General features: G+C 36.2%; 1 protein-coding gene and 1 long non-coding RNA gene across 6 annotated transcripts in view; one reads left to right on the plus strand and one right to left on the minus strand.

The window, feature by feature from the left end:
• Positions 1-17,606: 17,606 nt before the first annotated feature.
• On the minus strand, positions 17,607-22,403 carry LOC125146330. Its single transcript, XR_007144784.1, has 3 exons — positions 22,238-22,403; positions 21,302-21,332; positions 17,607-17,982 (listed from the first exon to the last, which is right to left on the minus strand). It is a non-coding gene; the product is annotated as an uncharacterized LOC125146330 (long non-coding RNA).
• Positions 22,404-22,539: 136 nt separating this feature from the next.
• The window catches only part of prdm16 (PR domain containing 16), a 161,893-nt gene continuing 158,966 nt past the window's right edge, over positions 22,540-25,466 (plus strand). For 4 of the 5 annotated variants that reach the window (XM_047800104.1, XM_047800105.1, XM_047800106.1 and 1 more), the window contains exon 1: positions 22,540-22,818. In XM_047800104.1, coding sequence (XP_047656060.1) covers positions 22,782-22,818 — 37 coding nt within the window. In that variant the 5' untranslated portion in view covers positions 22,540-22,781. The remainder of the gene's footprint in view (positions 22,819-25,466) is intronic. The other variant, XM_047800107.1, reaches the window with a different exon arrangement.

The following is a 25,466-nucleotide window of genomic DNA, read 5'->3' on the forward strand; positions in this document are numbered from 1 at the left end:
CAACAACAACAACAACAACAAAAAACCACTTTATCACATGATTCGCTTATTCATGGTTTATATGGTTTTAAAGTCTTATTTCAACTTAAACGTTGTACTTTTTTGTGGTGGAATTTGACAATCCAAACAATACAACAATGCTTGACATACAAGGATTATTTATATAATTATCGCATAATCTAAATAGCGCATGCCTGGCGAGAAGGAGATAATGAAGTAATTACTGTGAGAGCAATTATTATCGTGTATCCTATCAACTGAAGGTGGTAAAGACTTAGTCAGTGATGGAAATTCCTTTAGAGTGAACACAATGTTTTTGCTTTGCTCTTGTAGTCGTGCATTTTACATTTGTTTACATTGAATATTTACTCATCCGCACAGCTCTGGTTTGAACATTATTTCATTTGCAGATAAGATTGCATGTGCATCAGCATATACATTTCGTTATTAATTTGGGAAATCAGTTTTGTTTATATGCAACGTCTCTCCTCTGACATTTGTCGATTGTTGTTGCAAAAAACAAATCCCTGTAGCTGCATTCCGAAATGTATACAAGAACAAATCCAAGACTAATACATCAAAATAGCCTAGGGATCTGTAATGACAGCTGATCATGTTCTACACTCATACTCGGTTGTGTTTTAGCACGGCCATGAGAGATCGGAGTATGGAGATAATAACGGGCTTCTCTTTTTAGTTTGAAAAAGCCCTTAAATTAAAGCAGATTCTGGGCACACGTGCTGAAGGAGCACTTTGAGCTGCAGATGTTCCTCTGGTTTTGATAGGAGCCCAAAGACAACAGGCAAAATGATGAACAAGACAAGGTGGTTTGTGCAGTTGTCTAAACACATGGACCCCAAGGGCAGATGGGCTGGTGATGTGTAAGGTTTTGTGTGTGTGTGTGTATGTGTGTGTGAATGCTGTGGAAGCAAGTGTGTGTGTGTGTGTGTGTGTGTGTGTGTGTGTGTGTGTGTGTGTGTGTGTGTGTGTGTGTGTGTGTGTGTGTGTGTGTGTGTGTGTGTGTGAATGCTGTGGACGCAACTGGGACAGGAAGCTGTTGTATTTCTGTGTCAGTTCTTTTATTTTTTTGCTCTTTAATGTCACCCAGACCCTCCAAAAAGCTTTCTTATGTTTTATGATTGTGCCATTGTGCTTGAAACAATGATGAAACGAAAACATTACAGATCACACGTCAGAGCATGTTATTAAACATATGCGCATTAGGTAACAGCATTGCTAAGTTATTGTGACACCTCAGTTGGCTGGATAGGGAATGAGGACACAGGAGCCAGTTTGGATGGCAAAGCTGTCCTTTGTTTTTATATTTTTCAAACACAAATGGCTCATACAAATGCTTTTCATTGCAATTTGTGTCATACACAATAAACAGGCAAACAGTTCTGTCATCTGGGTTGGTTTTGTTTAATCCGGTATAGTGCATTTGCTCAACTCTGCAGGTCTCCGTCTCTCAGGGAATCCACCGCCTAATGACACAAGACAGGCGCATGAGTGTGCTAGTACTAACAATGCACAGGTGTGTACATTTACACATTACCCTCTCGTTCTCTCTGGCCCGTCAACCCACACAACCATGCGGCAAATTTCTTCAATAAATAAATCTGAGCAGTTTAGTTTCTTTTATAAAAACATGTGAACGAGTGTTACATAGTGTGGGCGAACTCTTTTCTTGTGCCATAAAGCCAGGAAATGCAGATCAAAAATGACGCTTCCCTCTGCGCCACGGATTTGTTCAGCATCACATTTTTTCATAGTGGATCATTTTCACGTACTCCTATACTTGGCTCTGAATAAGTTTGAGGATTTTTTTTTCTTCAAACTTGGGTGAGTGCCTTAACTTTTCTCCCTGACAGCGCTTTGAATATCCAAAACCTTGAGGCAAATTCTAAGAGCTGAAAGCTGAGAGGCAGGAAAGGCTTCATGGACAGGCGGAATTTGTATTATTTTGTTTAGGCTCTGACAGCGATTTTCATTCTTCCCTGTTAAGACCACCTATTCTCTTTTTTTCTTCCTCCACCTGGCTATATACTGCTCTCACATGTGTCCATAATGTATGCTTCTGACTTGCCAGGTTCCATCATCAGGCCATTTTGACCATTTTCCAGCACTTTTTTTTTTCAATTCTACCCATCTTCTTTTCTCATCCATAATCTTTTGGGGTTCAAGTTGTCCATCCACCCAATGTGAGAGAAATGGTTTTGGAAATATTCCAGCGCTCCACTTCAGGTCTTCCTATGAGGAAAGAGAAGGAGAAAAATAGGGAAGGAAGACAAAATGAAAGCTCTATGAAAGAGTGCCAGTCGTGAAGCAAACCTGATTTATTATCACCAGAAATCAGCAGCAGATGTCAGTGTACAGCTCCCCGCTGCAGCCAATTAAAGACAAGCACGCGAAGATCTCCCTCTTTCTCTCTTTTACTCAGAACAAACATATAAACAACTCTCCTCACCACTGCTTTTGTGCCATGCGCTGTTGATATTGGCATGTCACTGCAAACCAGTGGCTTTCTGTATAGTCCTTAATCCTCAAGGAACGTATCACAGGCAAATGAAAAAAAAAACAAAAACACACACACACAGTGTCATAAGGGTTACCTATGGCAGACATTTAATGACAACTCTTTATAGAATCTACTGTTTGCCAGTAAATATGTTTCAGAAGCCTGTTTCTGATAGGAAATCCTACTGGCACAGATTTTCTTTCAGAATTACATACGTAGACATGGAGAGGAATATGGTATATTTCTTACAAGTGACATATGCAAAAATAAATTGGAATTATCTGTGGTAACTTACATATAATAAACATGTCTAGGTCCATCTCAATCAATAGTTGCCATAAATAACCAAATGAATGTGTGACGTGGACATGATGAAAGGGGTTTGGTACAACTTCACTACATGCATTAAGCTGCTACATGCATTCCACCAGCGAATATTATCCATAAGAAGTTATTCCTCGTCACACTTAGGTACATTTCGGTTAGTGGATCACAGATGTTCGAGCAGTATTCATAGCACAGCTCAAACCAGAGTGCGGGGCCAGACGCATAAGTGGCGTCTTATATTTCGATCTTCTCAGGTGGGCTCCTTTACTTCCAGAAAGCAGGCCTTGGCCAGCTGGCTGGTCTTTCAGAATATAATGCAACCAACATAGAAATTAATATTAAGTAGCCAAAGTTTTGGGAATTACAAGGAAGAAGAAACAACCTGGGCATCATTGGAATTTCCTGTTTGATATATTAGTATTTGGCTTATTATGTTTACACAATGAATTTTGTGTCTAGTGTGCTAATATCTAAGGATCCTAGGACTGATGTATGTTAAATATATTTCAAATATATACCACAATATAAAATGATGAAACCCATTTGATGATGTCATGTAAATCTTCAGTGTAAATGGATAAAAGAATACTCAGAGTAACCATGATTTCTTATTTTCCACTCTTCTCAAGGCAAGTTATCATCTATAATAAAGACACTTTAATCATTAGACTTTATGAAGTAAGGAAAAAACACAATTGGTCATATTTTGTCTACGTAAATACTTCTAGGAGTTACTGTTGCCACCCCGAAGCTGATTATTTTCTTACAGCAGCACGTCCCCATATTTCAGTCCTCTTATAATACTGCAGTTTGTCAACAATTACAAAAAAAAAAAATCGACAACACTTTTTCTTCAACCACAACTTTTTATGGATTTACAGTTATATTTAATATTGTGGAGTGTCCAACTATGAAACAAGCTCCTACAGCCATAAACAATCGTTTCCTCTCCAGCATCTTGTTTTTTTTTCTTATGAAGTTATTAAAAAAAACACTATCCTAAAGATATTGCTATGACGCAAAACTTACTGACCATTACAAAGCCCTGACCCTTGAGATGAAATAAATGCATCCTTACAGACAATATGATCATACAGATGCAGTTTTAATGTCCAACATGCATGTCATGTAAATGAGCGGTTACTATAGAAACAATAGCAAACGAGAACTAGTGTATTAATATGAGCCTGTGATTTGAATCACAGGCTGTCAGAACCGGATAAATGAATGACTGAACTCTATAGTGTGATCATTTGCGGTTTACAACTGCTAGGAATAAGTTGGCAAGAACCTTAACCCTGATCACACATTTCAAGGTTTAAAGTCAGATATAAGATGGTTGACAAGCCTATTTTATTCGTAATATATATATATATATATATATATATATATATATATATATATATATATATATATATATATATAACAAAGAAATAAAGAATAAAGAAATCAATGCATTATTATTGCATTTCTACAGAAACAACATACTGTAGTATTTTTAGTGTGGAAACTCAGAGCCACATGTGCCAGTTCCTTCATTAGTGACAAATGAACAGAGTCATGCTTTGAGCAAACACCCACAGGTGAGCTTTGTCGAGAATCTAGAGATCTAAGTTATAGTGACCATCACAGTACTGCACGGAGTCCTCACAGACGTCCATGACAAATGAGCAGTCAGTTTCTCTTGCACCTCGTGTCCTTTTAGAGCGTCGTGATGCATGTTAACCATACAGCAACAAAGCTGCTTTCCTCACTAATGCAATCAGTAGCCAAATATTTGGTTTATGGTTTGTAATGATGCGTGAGTGAAATAACAATTAAGCTTAATGGCTCCAGGAAAATACCTTTTGTTTGGGTGGTGTTTTTAAATTTGATCAATGATGCTTGCATGTCAAGTAAATAAACAGAAAATCGTGGTCATAATAAGAGTGTCGAGTTTACAGTTTACAAACCAGAGAACTGATTTATTGCTTTATTGTTCATTTCATCCTGTGCACCATGCTTACTCAAGGGTTGTTGGTACCTGTAAAGTTTCTTTTTTCTTAGGTTAGACCCTAAGGCCCTTTGACCTTGCCGGTTCTGTTGGTTATATGAAAGAGTTGAAACAAATAAGGTTTTTATTTGTAGTAACAGTCTCAACTGTGAAACAAACTGCTGAATTAATTTGTTGCATGTATGTGTTTTCTTAAATATATATAAATATATATGTATGTATACAGCAGTATATACAATATATAGGGAAGTCTATTGACATGGGTCATCTTTCGACTCAGATCCAAACATACTCCCCCTGCTGACTCTCTGTCTTTGAGCATGGACACTCATAGCAAGCAGGAGACATTGCAATCTCTTTAAATGTTTTCATGTAAATATCACTGACTACAATTTGATGTGAAGAAAAGAAGAAAGAGGTCAAGAAAAGAACAAATTTTTCAGTTATTCCTTATATATATATATATATATATATATATATATATATATATATATATATATATATATATATATATATACACACAGTATTACAGTATTATTGCAAAGGCACAGTGTAGATTTGGACACTCCTTTGTTTAGAGTTGTTTGCCTGTGTTTATTATTATCAGTCAGGAAGTTCTTCTCGTGGTTTGTGTTTTTGCCCGAATAAAATCAAAAACTTGTGTTAATCTGGAGAGTCCTAATATTTACAATTTTTATAAAACATGTTGCAAAGATGTAACCCTGAACGTGGGCTTAATATAAAAACAAGCAAGCAAGTAAATAAATAAATAAATTTATTGAATTTGATTTATTACGTCAATCAATCAACTAATTAATTAAGTAATAAGTCGCTAGTTTACAGACTCATATCTTTAAAAAAAATTAATTTTACTTCTGTTGCTTCTTTCAGGTAATAACTTTTCTACTCTTGTATTAAAGGCTTAACAGCCTTGTTTAAATTTGTTTATGCAATGTCAGCTAGGCCTCGTTTTACATACATCTCATCACTTACATGCACAGGCGTTTGTTATGGGTTTCATGAAGTGGGTTCCACTTTTAAAAGAACAAGAACTGAACGCGTGTCACAAGTAAGTAAAAAGCATTGAAAGCTAAGCTAGAATGTAAAGGCATAAAGGGTAACATTTGAGAAAATGTATTAAAAGCTACTGTTTTAATTGATGAATTTTGTAAAGAAAGCTTGCTTACTGAAACTCCATTTGTTGCCAGGTTATAACGTGCAGTCTCTGTTGAGCCAGAATAAATCTTACACGATGTGAAACTCATCATAATCTTAATGGCTCGGTAATGTGTGTCCTAATAACGTTTGACTTTGGAATATAGCGCAGCTGTTCATGCTACACTTGCGTGATAGGAAGGTGTGCCTTATTTCTGTGCTCATTAATAGTATAATATTATGCCTGAATGGCCATTTTCAGACTCTTGATGATGTAGGTGTTATGAATTGCTGTTAAACTGTGCTGCCCTTTAAAGCAGGATCGGTGAGAATGGATTGTTCGGTTTTATGGATACATTCACGAGTAAAAGCACGAAGGCACTAATGTGTATCCATTATATGATAAGAAAGCGGTAGGTTACGCTAACTGCTTTGTACTGTATATACTTGACCTTGTGCACAGAAACTAACAGTTTGCTTATGATGTGAATTTGTTTGTCTTCAGTGCACAAACAAAGGTTCACAGCTTTGCTTTAGTAAATGGATTGCCATCGCTGATCAGATAATCAGTTGCTCTTGAAGGAGATTCATCAAACGGCTCAAAGATCTTATCATGGAAAAGGCGGTGGGATTATTACTTAAACTTTAGTAATATAATATAATATAGTAATATAAATTTGATCTGTAAGCTGTAAGATTCTTCTGGAAGGCTTGGTGGACATTTTCATATGCAGTACTGTGGGCATTTAGAATAAAATGCCTTTTGACTTGTTGTTCCTGTCTGTTGTGTTAAGGGATTGTGCTGCCTGTTTCTACATTAGCGCTCTATATCCTGGCTGCCATGTTTCATACACAGGAAGGGTCAGAGTATTAGCAAATAGAAACCTGAGCGTTTTTACATTAAGTAGCACATATAAAAACCACGGGAGCCCTGAAAGCTTTCCTCATGTCTATAGAATATGGTGTTGTGCCCTGTCAGTGTCTGGAAATAATCAAGACCAAGTACCCTCTGAGGCACGGTGTCTGCCTGTGACATTTTGTACCAGCAGTGACTACACACACACGGCTAATGAAACAGGCTAATGACTCTGCTCCACACCTGCGATGCAGATTTTATGAGCCTGTGTTACTCAGCGACACCTTGAAGTCAAAAAAGAAAAGAAATAATCAGCTGTCCTACCATACCGGGTCTCTACGGTAGCAAGCGCTTTGGAAACACCCACACATTTCAATGTCAATCTCAGCAATGTACTATTTAGTGTTATAGGTTTGAGGCAGCTATTTACTGACTAGGACCCGGGCTATGGTTCGACACTTCCATATGAATGCAGGTTCTTGTTTTGTTTGGTGTAAGGTACAAATATCGGTGTTGATTCGAGCCTGTTCTAAATATAGCCCAATTAACGACACATTATTTGCTTCTCATTCAGCTCACCGAGGGGCAAGTAACCTAGTGCCATGTTTTGAAAAAGGAAACATAGGGATTATATATTATATTTCTCAGAAAGCTACACCTCCCCGGAGACTTAATTAGCCGGCTCGAGTGCTGCACAGCTACTCTGTGCAAGAAATACCTCTACGCTGTTCACACTCCGTAAATCTTTGTGCCTCACGTCAAGGCGTTGCCGCGACCAGGAACACCGATGCTGAGCAGGAGATCAAAAGAGTCTCAAGCGTCACTTTGAGGGATCTGGACTTACATGTGACATGGACACACTTTTCTTTTACTTAGTAAATTTGCATCACTTGAAAAACTTGCTACCAATAAAAACAGACATAAAAGAACATTCAACTTGCTCATGTAATCAAGGCAAATTAGTTAGTACGGTTGACTAGTGCACAGATAAGGTGTTGTTATGACTTTCAATAGATGGTTGTTATCTTTATAAGAGTGTGGGCACTAAAATGAAGGTTTTCTTTTTTACATTTCTTAAAAAGTGACCGGATATAAAAATGCTTCTGTATGATAATATGAAATATAAAATGATGCATTTGAAGAACATTTGTAAATAAAACATTTGCTCCGTCTCCGTTGCAGATCCATATGCGATGCAAGGGATTCTACATAATTTAATAAGCTAATGAATCAGTTATTGCTGCATTGAATGATTTTTAAGTATGAAATTCTGTCTGTTTCCTCACGAAATTCTTCTGTAATGAGTCAGATGGAGAGGACAACAGCTGCCAGAGTCACGAGAGCTTATAGATTAGATCCCTACCATAAGCATGGAGCATTGAGTTTCCATTTCAAGGTAATGTGGCTCACGGTATCAGCGTGACTAATACAGGCGATTGTGTTATCATGCATATTAATATTTTAAATACACAGTGATTTCTTTTTCATTCATATGTAACAAATTTTCATTTCTACAGTATATAACACCAGCCTTGCCCTCAAATAATTTCTACAATATGCAACCAATTCTCAGACTCCAGTCGTCTCTGATGATTTAATGATACAGCGGAATTAAGGCATAGAATGAAGTTTTAATACAGAGTAGGTTTTTGTGTTAGCTTATAAAATAATCATAGAATTTATACAAGGTAGGATTTCCTGTTTTCATTTTTAACATTTGATCCTAAATAGTTCCTTCTCATCTGTTGAGCTTTAAACTGGAAAAAAAAAATATATATATGTATTAGGAAGAATAACTTTCACCAAAATCACATTCCGTATTGCACTTTTATTGGACGATCTTAATAAAAAACATTATACGTTAGTAAGGAGTTGCATGCTTATTCAATGTTTCTTTTTGCTTTTTTTTGGGCTAGCTTTTCCTTAACTCACAATGCTAAGAATGTGTGGAAGTAAATTTGCTGCATAGATTAAATCTCTCCCAGTTTCCTGTAATAGTGATTATTGCTGTTGCTTACTATGCAGGCTTACTTTATGTTGCTTACAGTAACTCAATGTCCACCAAGGGCTGGTAGGATAGATGCTTTCATTCCAATCAAAAAAGGGCTCACTTTTGATTTCGCTTGTTTAATGACTTGTTCTTGGTTTTTAAATGACGTTTAACTGTGAGTCCTGCTTGACTGGGATAAAAACCTGTGGCCAAGAACAAAGACCCCGGTTTAATTAATAGCTTTGTGATGCCTTTGGCACGTTGCTACAAAACAAAATGTAGTGACATTATTTAAAATACATGCAGTGTATCCAGACAGGTTATTTAGGACCTCCGTGTAAAATGAAGGCCCATGTCAATAAATCCATGTGATCCAATGTTCTAGAAAATGTGTGCTTTTAGTAACGTTAGTCACAACTCTTCAGCTAATGTTAGCGTTTCACAAATCAGCATAGGCCACATCCGGGAAGCTGTCTTCAGATCATCCCGATGTTGTGTGAAGATAAAGAGCCTTTTTAAGAAAAGGTTCAAGCTCATGTGGGTCAGTGAGCTGTTATGGAATGGAATAAACCTGTCATTGCTTGTCGTTGTACCACTCGTCTGGATTATTGGCATTTTTCAACTATTTTGAACCCATCATTTATAATGTTTGTAAAAAGCTACACAGATTCACAGCAACATGAAGAGTTAACTTATTGACTGTTTGCCACCACAAAGGAGTAGCATGTGTGAAAAATACTTTCCTTAGTAAAATACTGTAAATATGTTTATTTTTATTTTATTAAAGAAAACAATGTGTATATTAATAATAGCATAATAATGTATTAGTCATACGTTAATAATAAATAGTAATTACATTTTATATGACATATAATAATAATATATTAATATAAAAAAGTAATTACTCAAACAATCTAATAAACAATGTGTTATTTATTTACAGTTTGTTAATATGCATTTTTCTTATAGCCAGGTATATACAATCTGGATAAATAATTATATATCCACAGTCATTTTATCCCATTTTTAAACATTTAAGGTAGAAATGATTGGAAATGCTTTTCTATTGAGGGGAATTTATAACATGGTGTAACCTTTGTCCAGCTTGGTATGATAAGATGGAACCTGAATCAACAGGCGCTCTGCTTGACTTCCCTCTTCCACTCAGAACAGCAGAGAGCAAAAAAAAAAAAATCACCGAATTGAGGCCACAAGAGAGAATGAATGGAGGATAGGAAGAGAGTGGAGAAAAAGGCCATTAAAAATAAGAGGAGGTAAAAAAACGAGGAGGCAAAGGGAGAGAAGACACAATAAGGGAGAGCAAGAGAGGGCAGACAGAGGAAAAGTTCTCCCGTGGTACACAATGCTCATAGCTGGGGTTAAGTGCTAGTGTTTCATCCAGTGGGATTTAGGGTCCACATTTAAGCCGTCCCTAGTGTAGGGGCCACCCCAGTCATCTGCCATAATAACAATGATGATATACAGGGCCATTAAAACAGCGAGCTGCTGACATGCTGAACAATAGATCCTCACAGCAGGCCTGGCCTCTCTGGACATCCAGGTGCACTCATGGCCCTGGCAAATGCCTTCTTTTTCATTCCCTGGCTCTTATTGTGTGGCCAAAGATGCTCTTTCAGCAGTGGGAAGAAGGGAAGGGCCGAGAGGAAGTCAGAGAGAGTGAAAAGGAGAGTAAAAGAAGGAAAATTTTGGAAACTCTAGGTTGTGGGGGGAGTGAGAGAAATGTTGTTGTTGTAATACATATGCTGCAAACAGTGACAGACAAGTTTGGCTTAGGAACCACTTGTTTGTAACAATAGTCATAAATGTGTCCTTTTTGTCATGATAGATGGAGAAACCTACCGCAGTCCTCACAAAAAAAAAAAAAAAAGTGAAAAGGAATCGTACAGAAAGAATCCTCATCATCGGGTCAGCCGATCTGTCGGGGCTGAGCGAAAAAGAGATACAAGCCGCACAGAGGAGGAAAGCCGAAAGTCTGTCTGTCAGCAGGTGCTCAAAGCTTTCATGGAGGGAGTGAGGGAATGATGGAGAGAAAGAGAGAGTGAGCATTCGCTAATCTGGACACACAGACCGAGCCCTGTGTCTGCTCACTCAAACGTGTGTCCGGCAAGGCTGACCCAGCCCAGATTTGCCCCCATTACCCACAATCCTGCACTCCCAACAGCCTCAGCCAGGCACAGATTTGAAGGCTTCACTGAGCAAATCCTCGCCGCCGTACACATTAGAGTGGAGCCTTCTCCATGTGTGGTCCGACTGCAGTTTATGGCTTGAGCGAAAAAAAAGAGCCATCCCCAAATCCACCTATTAATGAGCTAAGTAGTCACCTTGTCACCAGACACCTAAAATCCCATATCGAATTTGAGCGCTTCTTATGCAGAAAAAAAACAGGAAGAAAAAGGGAAACTTTTCTCAAGGTTGGATTGCAGCTCTGTATGCCAAGGTGTTGGAGATTCAGACAAGCTACTGGACCAACCCAGTACCACGGAGGACAATGTAAAATAACAACCAGAAAAAAAAAAACGCAAGAAAGGAAGAGTAAGCAAAAATCCTAATCATTGGTGGTGTTCTGATGTCATTCGAATGGGCTTGACACGACTGTATAAATTAGAAGGAACGCTTCTACAGTTTTATTCTCTATTCACAATTCATTTTCCCACTCTCATTTCTTTCTCGTCTTTCCTCCTTCTCTTTTTTCTTTCTTTCAGTCTCCAGTTATGAGACACTAGTAAAGTCAACCTACTTTACTGGCATGTCCACAATGTTGTAAAGAGAGTAAACAAATAATAATATGAAATTATCCGTTTTCTTTTCTTTTCTATTGAACCTTGGCATCTCTATTAATCTTTCTCTGTTTCTGTCGTTCCATAGCACCGGGTCTATAAAACAATGTCCTGACAAAAAAAAAAATTAACACGTCACACGGAATAACATAACAGCCAAATGGGTCTAGCTCTTAGAGTTATAATTATGAGTAAAGCTGAAGAAAGTTTGCATACTGTGTGGTGGGTATGACCAGAGCGGTGGATGGAAGCCATGCAGGGCCGTCATAGATCTCTCCTGAGACTCAGACATCGCTCACAAGAGTGTCTGTTCAAGCTCAGGCGATGGCAGAACGCAAGTCTAACACGCAGATTAATTCGTATTTTCCGTGCTTCTTTTTTGATTGAGGCTTGAAGTTGATGGAAGAAAGACTCCTACTCTGTATGTCTGTCTCCCTCCCTCTCCTCCCCCCTCTCTCTCTCGCTCTTTCTCTCTTTTCTCACACTACATGTAAAGTCTTTGGCTTCTAAGACAGAGTCATATATTGTGAACTCTCCAAGGCAATTGTAAGAGAAACCATTCAAGTACTTTCTGACTGGTTCCAGTATAAAACTATAACTCTTGCTATAACCACAGGAACAAACGTTTGACATTTCGCTTAAATTTAACTGAAATGTCAGGAATTCCCACTCCATTTAACGAGCAATGAATTACTGGCTCCTCATTTACGTATCATAATATTGGCCGAAACGTCATGGTCTCTGTGAAAAAAATATCACAATATCTGCTTACAACACTGCGTCTCTCTGTGATGCTTTTTTTGGTGGATTTTTCATAAATCATTTGCTGCATATGGTGAGGTAGAGCAGACTCGGATTTATTAGGGTTCACGTTCGGAGTAAGAACATCGATTTCTTTTCTCTTCATTTTTGTTTATGGCAGAAGGCTCTTGTTATTATTTCTGTTTAGCGATGGAGACCTGCCATCATTCAGTGACACACAAAGATCGACAGGAAACAGGAAACGCACACTCAGACACACAAAATGATACCCTGAGGGACACATCTGCTGTAGGAAAACGTCATTATTCTTCCAAAGGAAGAGAAGTCAGTGCTAAATGTCTAATACTCATGTCACTAACTTACCAGTAGGCTTCCAAGAAGCACTGCGGGTGTTCTGAGAGCCAGATGAAATAACTGCTCTCCGGTAAGCAAAAGATGACAACCTGTTCATTTCCTGAGTGCCCTTGCATACACCATTCTGACAAACCGTGCAATGCATTGTTCCATCTTTTCAGCTCTGCTCTTTTTGGATCAGTTTAATGGCTTTGGCTCAAAGTGATCAATTGAATCAGTGGACCATCTCCTCCCAGCTCAGTGCTCGTGAAAAGCAGAAGTAGTGATGTTTGTATGCCATCAGATTTCATACAAATGAAGTTAAAAAAAAAAAAAAGGTTAACCGCATTCATAGCCTTAACCGTAGCCTTTATAACTTTTTTAAATTGAGTCATGAGATTTCTTACAAGGTGCAAAAGAAAATCAGAGGAGGGGAAAAGAGACTGGTAGTAGTTGGGGGATATACTGAATCAGTGTGTGTTAGAGACACAGGAGGGCAGTCTTTAAACACGTTCTGATCTCTTCTTGTCTCCCTGTCTCTGTCCCCTTCTTTCTACGTCTTTCTCTTTCTCTATCACTAATGTGGACTCGTGCAGCACCTGCTCTGTTACATTCTGTATTTGTATTTAGTTATGTATATGTTAGTACTACATACCTTTATATCAATATAATAGCAATGCTACAGTAAACCCTACACATCAAATGAAAATCCGGTTCTCTCTGACAGAAGCAGTATATTGTTATGTTTTTTTTTTTTTTTTGTGATGTTGTACTTACTTCTTCATTAGAATTTTCATCAGGTTAATAAATAACAATTATAGAGAACATAGAGGAAACTTAGAGGGATATAAATGAGGAAATATGGAACTAGCGTGTTTCTCTGTTCCTCAGGTTTCATCTGAGGATAAAGTCTTTGCACAAGGAAGTTGCTTTATTTAAAATGCAAATACATTGATATGTAATAGATTGTAGATTATTTTTTGAGCAACTCCAAATCAGCAGTGTTTGAATTATAGTTAAAAACAAAAACAACATAATGTACTGAGGAAGTTTAGTCATGACAGGAAAATCATAGAACATTCTAGTTACTATAAGCCAAAATGTCATTAATAATAATAATAATAATAATAATAATAATAATGATAATAATAATAATAATAATAATAATAATAATAATAATAATAATAATAATAATAATAATAATAATAATGGTGATAATAATAATAATAATAATAATAATAATAATAATAATAATAATAATAATAATAATAATAATAATAATAATAATGTATATGAAGCAGGTGTTTACTGTTTTTTTCTTGCATGTATAATTTTAAAAATGAAAGGAAGACTATTTTATGTCTAAAAAATGTATGTGATGGCATAAAAATTATTGTAAAAACAATAAGCGGAATTCTGTGTGTGTGTGTGTGTGTGTGTGTGTGTGTGTGTGTGTGTGTGTGTGTGTGTGTGTGTGTGTGTGTGTGTGTGTGTGTGTGTGTGTGTGTGTGTTTGTGTGTGTGTGTGCAGCAGGAGGCTGATTAATCTTGCTGTCACAGACAGACTGCCTCTGATGGACTGCCTAATGAAACTCATAAACAGGTAAATAAGCAGCCCTGCTTGGGACTTAATCCCAGCAGTGAATAAGCAACAAGAGGCAATACTCAACCTAAACAAGCCACAGTTTGAATGATTTATTGCTACTGGTGTGCGTGTGTGTGTGTGTGTGTGTGTGTGTGTGTGTGTGTGTGTGTGTGTGTGTGTGTGTGTGTGTGTGTGTGTGTGTGTGTGTGTGTGTGTGTGTGTGTGTGTGAATGTGTGTGAGTGAGTGAATTCATCAAACACTTAGATTAGTTTGTATATATTTATTAGGGTTTACAGGTATATAAAAAAGAATCATCTGTCGTACAGAAACATGTGATGTCAAACATGGATTGTCAGTTCTGTCGTCAGTCTTCGGATCCACTCTTTTATGCTGAAATTTGTGACTATATCCACTTGTATATATTTTTTTAAGATTTTATTGAATCAGAAATCCCTTTTGCTTCTTCTACACAAACACTACCTGTTCCACACATAACACAAGGGGCACCTTACACTGTTTATCCTGACGATGTCTCAGAACCCTGTCATGGGTCATAAAGGTTTCATAAAGCAGGATGTGTTTAAAAACACAAATGTGTTGCTTTTGCTGAGGAGTCTGGTTAGGAGATGGCCCTAATCAAAAGGAAACTATGCATAGTCATTCAGGGAAAGGTTTCCTGCTTGACCAAAGAAATATGCAGTGTGTGAGAGGGCTTTCATAGCGATCAGCTCTTCACTATTTATGACCCACTGAAGTAATAACATGTTCAAATCAAAGTCAAGACTGTTGAACCTGAGCAATGAATTAATTAAAATGCTTTGATTTTTCACCTCTTGAAAGCTCATATTAGTTAATGCTGCTATTTGTGCTTGATTTGCAAATTTCATATCCATGCACCAATGCTGTTTATGTGTGTGTGTGTGTGTGTGTGTGTGTGTGTGTGTGTGTGTGTGTGTGTGTGTGTGTGTGTGTGTATAGATTTTTATATATATATATATATATATATATATATATATATATATATATATATATATATATATATATATTAGTCATGCATATGTCTGTGCCAATCACCTGGTGGATGTGATCTTAATAAATACTATTTTGGTAGAATATTTAAGTAATATTTGTTGGAAGCAATTTGGATGTGAAACTGATCCTAACTGGTCCCAGTCCCTTACTTCTACTTTTTTGTTTAAAGGAAACAAACTTGAGGTTTAGGACTAACATGCCATGTGTTTTGTGTTACCCAAAGCAACACTTTATACTTGACCTGGCTTATTAACAGACTTGTACCTGAATGGTCCAGTCTTTGTTGTCTGGTAATATGGTTTGAGTTTTCCTGAATTTTTGTTGTTGTTGTTTCTTTTTAATTCCGTCCTTTAACAGCTATTGCTATTAAATAAGAATGTTGGGGTTTCTATGCTCTCGCATAACTTGCTGCAGCTCCTTTTCTGTAGCTGATATGGCCATTTTATTGCTCAGACACCTCTCGTGTGTTCAGTTTGTGATGGAGATACAGTGTTGGACAATCAACATCCGGGACTTTTGTGCTCGCGCCCTCGAGCCATTTCTGCAGCCTATTACAGAGCGGAAACCAAACGCTACTGAACACGCAGCGCTGCTCTCTACATGTAATAAATACTTAATTAACCTTTTCATTTATGTCAACTGTGCGAAGAGATCAAGGGAGCTGTAGCAAAGACATTTGGTTTTCTTTCTCCGTTCTGTCAGTGAGAAATAAGACCTGAATAAAAGCATATAACGTGTATTTTTCAGGGGTCCTGAACGTTTGCTTTTAGACGAAAGTGCCAATTTCAATCCGCAGGCATTTTGTTTACTTAATTCTATGATATGTGTAATAATACATGGCCACATTGACATGCACACTGAAGAAATACAGATTTTTTTTCTCCTTAAAGCTAGAGAGCTCTTATAAGCTGAATGCGACTCTGAGTCACACGAAATGAAGATTCAAATTGTATCAAATTATTTCTTTTTTTGCCATGAATATTTACTTATTCTGATTATTTGTAATGAGCGGTGAGGCGAATGTTCAGCTTTCTGTACTATGGTCGATTTACATTCGTTTCTGGTTTTGATAAGATTTAATGTTTACTTTATTTTGTTTGGGAAGCACTTAATATTGCGCTGTAATAATTATACAGCATTTTATATATTGTGTTGTTTGTTTTCATACATTTTGTTTGTAGCTGTATATATTTAACAACAGTGACAATAACGCAAAAACCTCAATAAATAATAATAATAATAATAATAATAATAATAATAATAAGAATAATAAGAATAATAATGACGATAATAATAATAATAAGAATACTAATAATAATAATAATAATAATAATAATAATAATAATAATAATAATAATAATAATAATAATAATAATTCGGTTTTTTTTTGTTGTTGTTGCTGTTGTTGTTATTTATATGCGTTTTTAAATATTTACTGGATCACTGATCCAATATAACGTAATACTATAATTTTCTAACCTCTATACTCAATAGATTTCCTGTTATGAATATATTACTGAATATAGAGCAGTCGGTAAGCTTTGGCGTTTTCCTCCTGCAGACAGTGTGATTGATTATATCATATTTAAGGTCGCTGCTGTATTTGGCTAATTTTCTCTCCTTGCCTCAGGCATTGCTTTCCTCAGATCTCTGGATACAGATGACAATAAGAACAGACACACAAAAAAATGTGGCATAATGGAACAAAAACACCGATACAGACCTCCTGCTGCGCGGAACTAACGCTCTTGTTATGAAAATGTTTGTAATGCAGTTATATTCATTCACATGTCTCTTCCGGTCTTGGACAAATTTGTGTTGTTAAGGTTTTTTCATTGTATTAATAACAAAGTAACATTATATTTTTTTACATTAAATTGTTTTGACAATGATAATCACACGTTTATAAAATGTAAATAAAATGAGAATTGATTGAGGACTAATAATTAGTGAATTTTGGATATCATTCTGTTACAAGCCTACTAAATAAATAAACACAACCCATAATGAATTGTCGGGTTTCTGTAATTGCACGTGCGTATTTAATAAAATAAAACAATCGCCTGTGACACAAAAAAGATAATATTATTATAATGAATACTTTATTAGCTCATAGATAACGTCGTGCATTTCATTAGTCGTGCATATCACGATTTAAAAGGTATTTTCAAGACTCAAACAAACAAACAAACGAACAAACAAACACAATGGTAAAAGTAAACGATTAAACTAAATCGTGGATACTGAATTATTTAACAGACTTTTTAAAAATCGAATATACAATTCGACAGATAATATAATTTTTTAGGTGTACGTCTGTTTTACAGAATTTACTCCAGGAGGCTTTTTGGCGAAAGTTGAGTATATGTGTACTTAAGGTTGGACGCCTGGTCTGGTCTCCCTTTCCACACTCCAGAAGAGGTACGAGGAAGGGGCACTGTCTGGGATTTAGTGGTCAGATTTCTCATTTCCCATAGCCTTTCAAGGTCTTGAACCCAATTAATGGCTAATAATTACCCAGCTAACTTCAGTGTTGCAGTTCCTGCGGCTTCATTAGCGCAAGGAGAGAGAGAGAGAGAGAGAGAGAGAGAGAGAGAAGCTTCTTTCCTGTATCTTCTTCTCCAGTAGCTCATCTGAAGGATGCAGTACAATGTGATCATGGTGTTTAAGTGTATTATCCAAATAGGTTTATTTTACAGTACAACTCCATAAAATACATTTGCTTTGGTGACTCAGATGGGGAGTGCGTTAGCAATTTGTTGAACACACCTTTTTTTTTTCTTTACAGTGGCTAAAAACTTAGGATCATTGGTTGGGGTCTTGCTCTTTTTGTGCGCAGGTTTGTTTTCCAATTAGCCCGTGTCGCTTTTACTGTCCTCAAAGCCTCTGCACTAACCGCTTTCCCCTGTTAGTGTTTTTGTTCCGAGGGTCATTGAGTGCTAATGCTATTTACAGAAGTCCTGGCTTTGTGTGTGTGTGTGTGTGTGTGTGTGTGTGTGTGTGTGTGTGTGTGTGTGTGTGTGTGTGTGTGTGAGAGAGAGAGAGAGAGAGAGAGAGAGAGAGAGAGAGAGAGAGAGAGAGAGAGAGAGAGAGAGAGGGAAAGAGAGCGCGAGAGCGTTGTGCCACAGCCCCACCTTTAAGTCCCCATGTTTACTTAGTCATTACATACACTGCATTAGCATTTAGGGCGCAATGTCAGTGACGAAACAGCTTGTTTTTTTTTGTTTTTTTTTTGGTCTGTATTATAACTACTGAACTCCGAGCCACGACTGGGTGGATATTATTTCACATATTGAGTGGGCTGAGATGTTATCAGCGCGTAACACATAAGCCGGGCCTTTTTCTAGCATGGATAAAGCTTCGGTTTCAACCCGTTTGAGTTGAAAGGTGCAGGCCACAGAGAGCCACCTGACGTGGCTTTCTGTTGCTCACAGAGATCTATCTAATCAGTTCTGCCACAGCTAATTATTACCTGTACCACCTTTACTTTGCCTGTTACTGGGATTGTATCCCAATACCACATAACATATCCAATTCTGCTCTCTTAGTCCTAATGGCCGTTGTATGCTTTTTTTTTTAAAAATCAAAATACATTATAATTATAAATGATTCATACAGTATTATTGAAGTTATATGGAATATACATAGATATTTAGATGCACAGCAATAATTGCAGTAAATGATCTTAAATAGAGCGCCTTACTGTAGCGCCTTTAATTCGATACATTTATCAAATAAACTGTAATTAAATACAAATACAAATAAAATTGTTATTTTTTAATATAATCAATTAGATTTTAATACAAAGTAAAATGTATAATTAAGATTTTAATTATAATCTAAAATGTACCACTTTAATCATGAATTACATGTTTAATTATTAAAACTTTGAAAAAGTATTATTTGAATTTGTAGTATTTGAATGCGCAATGGCACAAAGAACATCACGAGCAAAATATTTCATAAAAGTCAAATTTTTGGACTGCTGACTCTATATTAGTGTCTAAATAAGTATTGTCCGGTGTTAATTATACCTGCACTATGTCTCAAACCGGATGCTAAATAATACACCACAGTGGTGTACAGTATTTCTTAGGTGACAGTATTTCTTAGGTGTATGCGGTTTGGGTCAAGGCCACGTGCACCAAAGCACCTCGTTTCCTGGGTCTCTTCTGGGGTGCAGCATCTCTCACTCTCACTCTCTCTTTGTGTGTGTGTGTGTGTGTGTGTGTGTGTGTGTGTGTGTGTGTGTGTGTGTGTGTGTGTGTGTGTGTGTGTGTGTGTGTGTGTGTGTGTGTGTGTGTGTGTGTGTGTGTGTGTCGTTCCTGTGCTTAAACCACAGGGGAAAATGGCAACAGTCTGGAAAGAAAATACTCCAAACGCGCGGTTACATAGCCATCACGTTTCCAGGAGCTCGTAAAAAAGGCAGACGTTTAAATGACGCAGAAAACGATTCCCAAATGAACGAGTGTTGAAGAGAAACACTTTTCTTTACAAGTGTAATTACAGTTAATTGCTCTTAAAAAAGACCCGTTGCTCTGTATGAAATCATTTGTCCCGCCCGCGAGAGAAATGAACTGCATTTCAATTGTTCTGAGACTATGGTCAAGAAACACAACGCATTTATCACGTTGGTCTGGTGTGTATTCTGCTTATAGGTCACATTACTTCTGTATGTGCATCTTTCAGGAACGAATATGAAATGGCTCGTTTGGACGGTTAAAGGTTTAGACATAACTACATACATACAAAATGAAATATCATCACGAAGAGTAATGTTGAAATTGGAAACAGAATTTGGTAGAATTTGGTTAGTCTTCTATGTTTGCACTAAGTGTATATGCAAATAAAACTATATTCAAATAAGCCATACTGGAAAATAATGTGATAGTAAATCAGGTGAGGTATATATATATATATATATATATATATATATATATATATATATATATATATATATATATATATATATATATATATATATATATATAAAACACTACAATTAATTTCTTTCATTTCTTGAACGACTGCTCAATAGGTTTAGTCGTAATCTGATTCTTACTCAGGATTATGTCATCACCTATTGCTTCACAAAAGAAGGCTTTTTAAAGCTAATTAAGAACATCACAGCCAGATCACTGAATATAAAATTGACCAAAAACCTGCTTAAGGGACAATTTTGTGATTTATATCCGCTATATGGAATTAGTCGCTATATTTGTGAACCTGGTGGTGATGCTGAAAAGGCTGTGTTCAACAGTTTATTAAAAAGACAGAAGATCCTTTAGATAATAAATATCTAAGAATCATCATTGATCACAATTAAGGCATCGTTGTCAAGCTTTTTTGTCTAACCTTCTGGAAAAACTATTTAAACAATCTAAAATTTAAATAGAATGTGAAATGTTAAGCGTTCTCTGATCTTAACTGTTTTGGGTCCAATTATTATATTTGATACACAATACGTTGTGTTGTAAAATAATACGTTATTATTATTATTATTATTATTATTATTATTATTATTATTATTATTATTATTATTATTAGTAGTAGTAGTAGTAGTAGTAGTAGTAGTAATAATAATAATAATAATAATAATAATAATTTTATCATGAAATAAAATCAACAAAAATCAATTAACGTGATTTATAAAATGTAAATATTTAAGTGTATCATATTTTTGTCAAATATCACAGACTGTTGTTTCCCGAAAATAAAAATCCCTTTACATTTGATTAGGCTACTCCATCTTTCCATCCTCAAATGTATAGGATGTCAGATTCAAACACTCACCATTTGCTGTTGCAAGGAAGGTTTTGCAAGAAATCTCACATGCAAAATGTATGTCTTTCTTTAAAGATCAACTTTATTCCGAATTTAGAGAGAGCTGTGGAATTTGGATTAATCTCAATGAATCATGCATATCACAGCATGCAGCGGAATGGTACTTACATTTCTGCCCATTTTTGCTCTCTGGATCTACCTGCCAGAAAAATAAGCTGTTTACCGCGCCATCATTATACAGATATAAAATAAACCTAGAGTGGCACGTTACGCGAGGGGCGACATGCTTACCTTGTCTGCACTAAACACACACGACGCGCACACGCGCGCGCACACACACGCAGACGCACGCACACACACACACACACACACACACACACACACACACACACACACACACACACACACACACACACACACACACGTTCTTTCTCCTTTCCACTTTCTCTTCCTCACGTTTACCTTCAGTACCCCAGACTTCAGACTTGCCACGACTTTGACGAGTTAAGTTTGAAACAATAACTGTGTCTATGCACATATGTATATGTCTTATATGAAATCAACATTTCTGAAAAGCTCTGCACACATAAACAAACAAACAAGCAAATAAATAAATCAGCGTGCACAGATGATTACCGGAAAAAATCCAAAATTTTTTGCAGTTGTGTGAAGAGGATGGACTGAGTGCTGGATATGGAATCATTTTTTTTTTCAACATTTTTATTTAAAATCAATTCAATATTAGCAACACTTCCGTCGCAAGAATAAACAATAAATAATAAAAATAACTATTATTATTCATATTATTATTCATATAATTCATATAATAATAATAATAATAATAATAATAATAATAATAATAATAATAATAACAATAATAATAATTACTAACTTATTATTATTGTTATTCTTATTATTTTTATTATTATTACATCAACAATGACGACGCTAACAACAATAAAAACAACAACAACAACAATAATAATATTAGTAATAGTAATCATAATGCACTTTGGTTCGGTTATATTTCATACAGCTAGTCTACTCTAGCCAGTGTTTATTTTTGACTAAATATTTTCTGGATGAGTTAAATGCACGAATCACCTTGCAATACGATGCGACCTTGACCCCTTCAAGCACTTTCTTCGTCCGGCTCCGGAGCTGATTCCGCAGGTTGGACTACACTACTTATTCCTCTCTAACAAGCAGAGAAGCTGTGTGTGTGTGTGTGAGAGAGAGTGTGAGTGTGTGTGTGTGTGTGTGTGTGTGTGTGTGTGTGTGTGTGTGTGTGTGTGTGTGTGTGTGTGTGTGTGTGTGTGTGTGTGTGTGTGTGTGTGTGTGTGTGTGTGTGTGTGTGTGTGTGTGTGTGTGTGTGTGTGTGTGTGTGTTGGAGGGGCGAGATGGTGCGGAGCGAGGGAGGAGGAGGAGGAGGGAAAGAGATAAGTGATCTGAAGGAGAGACGATAGGACAAAAAAAGTGATGATGATGAATACATTGGAAAGTTTTTTTGGCCCCAACGACGGTGTCAGATTGAATGGCCTGTGCGCATGTGCGAAGGTGTCCGAACTGACAATGCTCGTGAGATGAAGATAGTGCTGCTGCCGCTTCTGAGCTCAAGGAGGACGAGAGGAATCCGCAAGCCGACGAGATGAGATCCAAGGCGAGGGCGAGAAAACTGGCCAAAAGTAGGTGCCTTCTTTCCCTTCTTTTCGCGTCTTTCCTCTTTTCCGGCCGCTCGCGTCTCCGAACTCTTCGCTCAGATCACCAATGTGTCATTTTCATTGATTAGTTCCTGATGAGAGACCGTCTTTGTTTGCTTACATTTCATTTCTTTTTCTTTTCTCCAATGGCACTTCAATCGAGCTTTAATGCCCAAAGTCCTCGTGCACGGTCCTTTTTTTTGCGCTTTACGTGAGAAGTTGGAGATGTGCTGGCCCACACGCTTTTAACTTACAGATAAGAAGAAGAGCATCGCGCTGTTACAATCACACTCTTTCGTTTTCACCACGTCGCGCAAAAAAAAGTTAGCGAAAACTTGTCGAAAGGAATAGTTCACTTTTTTTTATTGAGTCTTGTGAAATAATATTCCTGGCTTCTGAAATAGTGGGCGCTCGCGCACTGCGCATGGTCATGGCGACCCCAGCACTCAGGAAAAACTCTCTCCCGGACAAGTGGATACGATAGACAGTAGTGAATTCGTAACAAAATGGCTAGATGCTTTCGTGGACTCAGCTCGAAACCAGCTTTACTTTCTAGAAGATGTCGCATGACTTGTTTACATTACAACCAGCACATCGCTTTGCTCCGGTTTCTACCTTCATGTGGAAATATAGAGCGATCAATAATGTATGTTGGGAAACAAAATAATCTGCACTTTTCTGGACTGTATGGCAAAAGGGAAGTGTGCAATACGCATCTGGACGGTTTTTGTGTATTGTCAGCCTAAAATGTTCATGCTAGGCGTTTCTAATTTCCTAAACAAAATTATTTTTTGGAATTATCTAAGTTGGAAATGTTTCTAAGTTGTAAAAATTTGCATGCTGTATGGGTTTTTGCATGAAGCAATTTATTCATATTTTAATGTGCCTTTCAATTGAGGACTTGGCCAAGGAATGCACTTTTTGGTCATTTTGTAGTTTTGCACACCTCATATATACTATAGTGACTGGGCAAAAAATTGCAGTTGTGTATTTCAACAGTATCTCGTGGATTGTTGCCGTTGTAGTCCTACAGCTCAATAGCGTTAATATAGAAATGATTTTACAATGAATTGTTTGGCGCTAATTTAGTGCAATTAACATAAATATTGTACCAGATCTTAAAAATAAGTGAGTACTCTAATTACGCACGATTACGTTTTTATTTAATTATCATTATTATTTATTTTAGAATTATTTTTTATTTTATATCTTTTTGTCAATTGTTTGCAATATGATCAGCTATATATTACTGCAGTAAATGTTTTTTTAACGAGTCTGAATTTACAAAAATGTGTGTTTAAATTAAATTGATTTTATTTAACTTTTTTTTTGTTTCATAAATCAGTTGCATCACATGGTATTTTTCTACCTTTTGATTTTTGTATAACTTCTAATAGTTTCTAGTTTATTCCAATCTCTTGACCATGGGTGGTGTTATAACTCACAATTAACGTTCTATCATTTTTGACTTGATTACTTGTTGATGAACATTGTTCAGGTCTCATCCTACACAAAACTATTTAGAAAGTTAAATCAACTTAAATGTCGGCACCTGAATTTAAGTCATTTTAAGCTTTAGGCCTTGTAGCTTATATGACTTTCGCCCTGTTTATACATTTTAAAGCTAAGGAAGGTAAAGTGAGACAGATATTCTAAGCTTTAGCGTGTCTTTGCTCACACACACACACACACACACACACACACACACACACACACACACACACACACACACACACACACACACACACACACACACACACACACCTGTGAGTGATTTTGAACATTTCCTTTAGCTCCTCATCTTTCTGTCCTTTTCTTCATCGTCTCGATGCATCGCTCAAGTCAGTTTCTAAGACTGAAAGCCCAAAGGCCTGTGCGTTATTTCTCCCGGTGTTACTCCACGTTTTCAGGCTCTGTACACGAAAAGCTCAGGAACACATCAGCTGGACTCGACACACTCAGTCAAAAAGGTTCCCACCAAAAATGTCATCTGTCCAATGTGGCCTATAATAACTCATGGACATACGTAAGAACTCATATATATGATGTATCGGCAATGTAACTGCAACCAAGCAGCCGAGTGAAACGGCGTTTACATGGTCACACAACGGATAGGATCATTTATATACGATAGAAATATTATTTATAAGTTGTAAGGATAAAAATAAAACGGTAAATTATTTATTATGAAATGTTTTAATTGTAATATAATCTTTTTTAAAAAAGTATATAAAAAAGAGGTTATAATAAATTATTATTATTATTATTATTATTATTATTATTATTATTATTATTATTATTATTATTATTATTAACTAATATTATTAACAGTAATAAAAATATTAGGTAATAATAATAATAATAATAATAATAATAATAATAATAATAATAATAATAATAATAATAATAATAATAATTATTATTATTATTATTATTATTATTATTATTATTATTATTATTATTATTATAATGCACCTAATTTAAATGATTATTTTAAATAGTAATAGTAAAAGTAATTACGAATGAAAATGATTATTATTATTTATACGGATTAAACGCATGTTAATTACAAATGAAGCCTAAAATTATCTGATTTCATTAAAGCTTGATTTTGGTTACACGGGACACGGCAA

This window comes from Tachysurus fulvidraco, chromosome 14, assembly GCF_022655615.1.
Source record: "Tachysurus fulvidraco isolate hzauxx_2018 chromosome 14, HZAU_PFXX_2.0, whole genome shotgun sequence".
Lineage (NCBI taxonomy): Eukaryota > Metazoa > Chordata > Actinopteri > Siluriformes > Bagridae > Tachysurus > Tachysurus fulvidraco.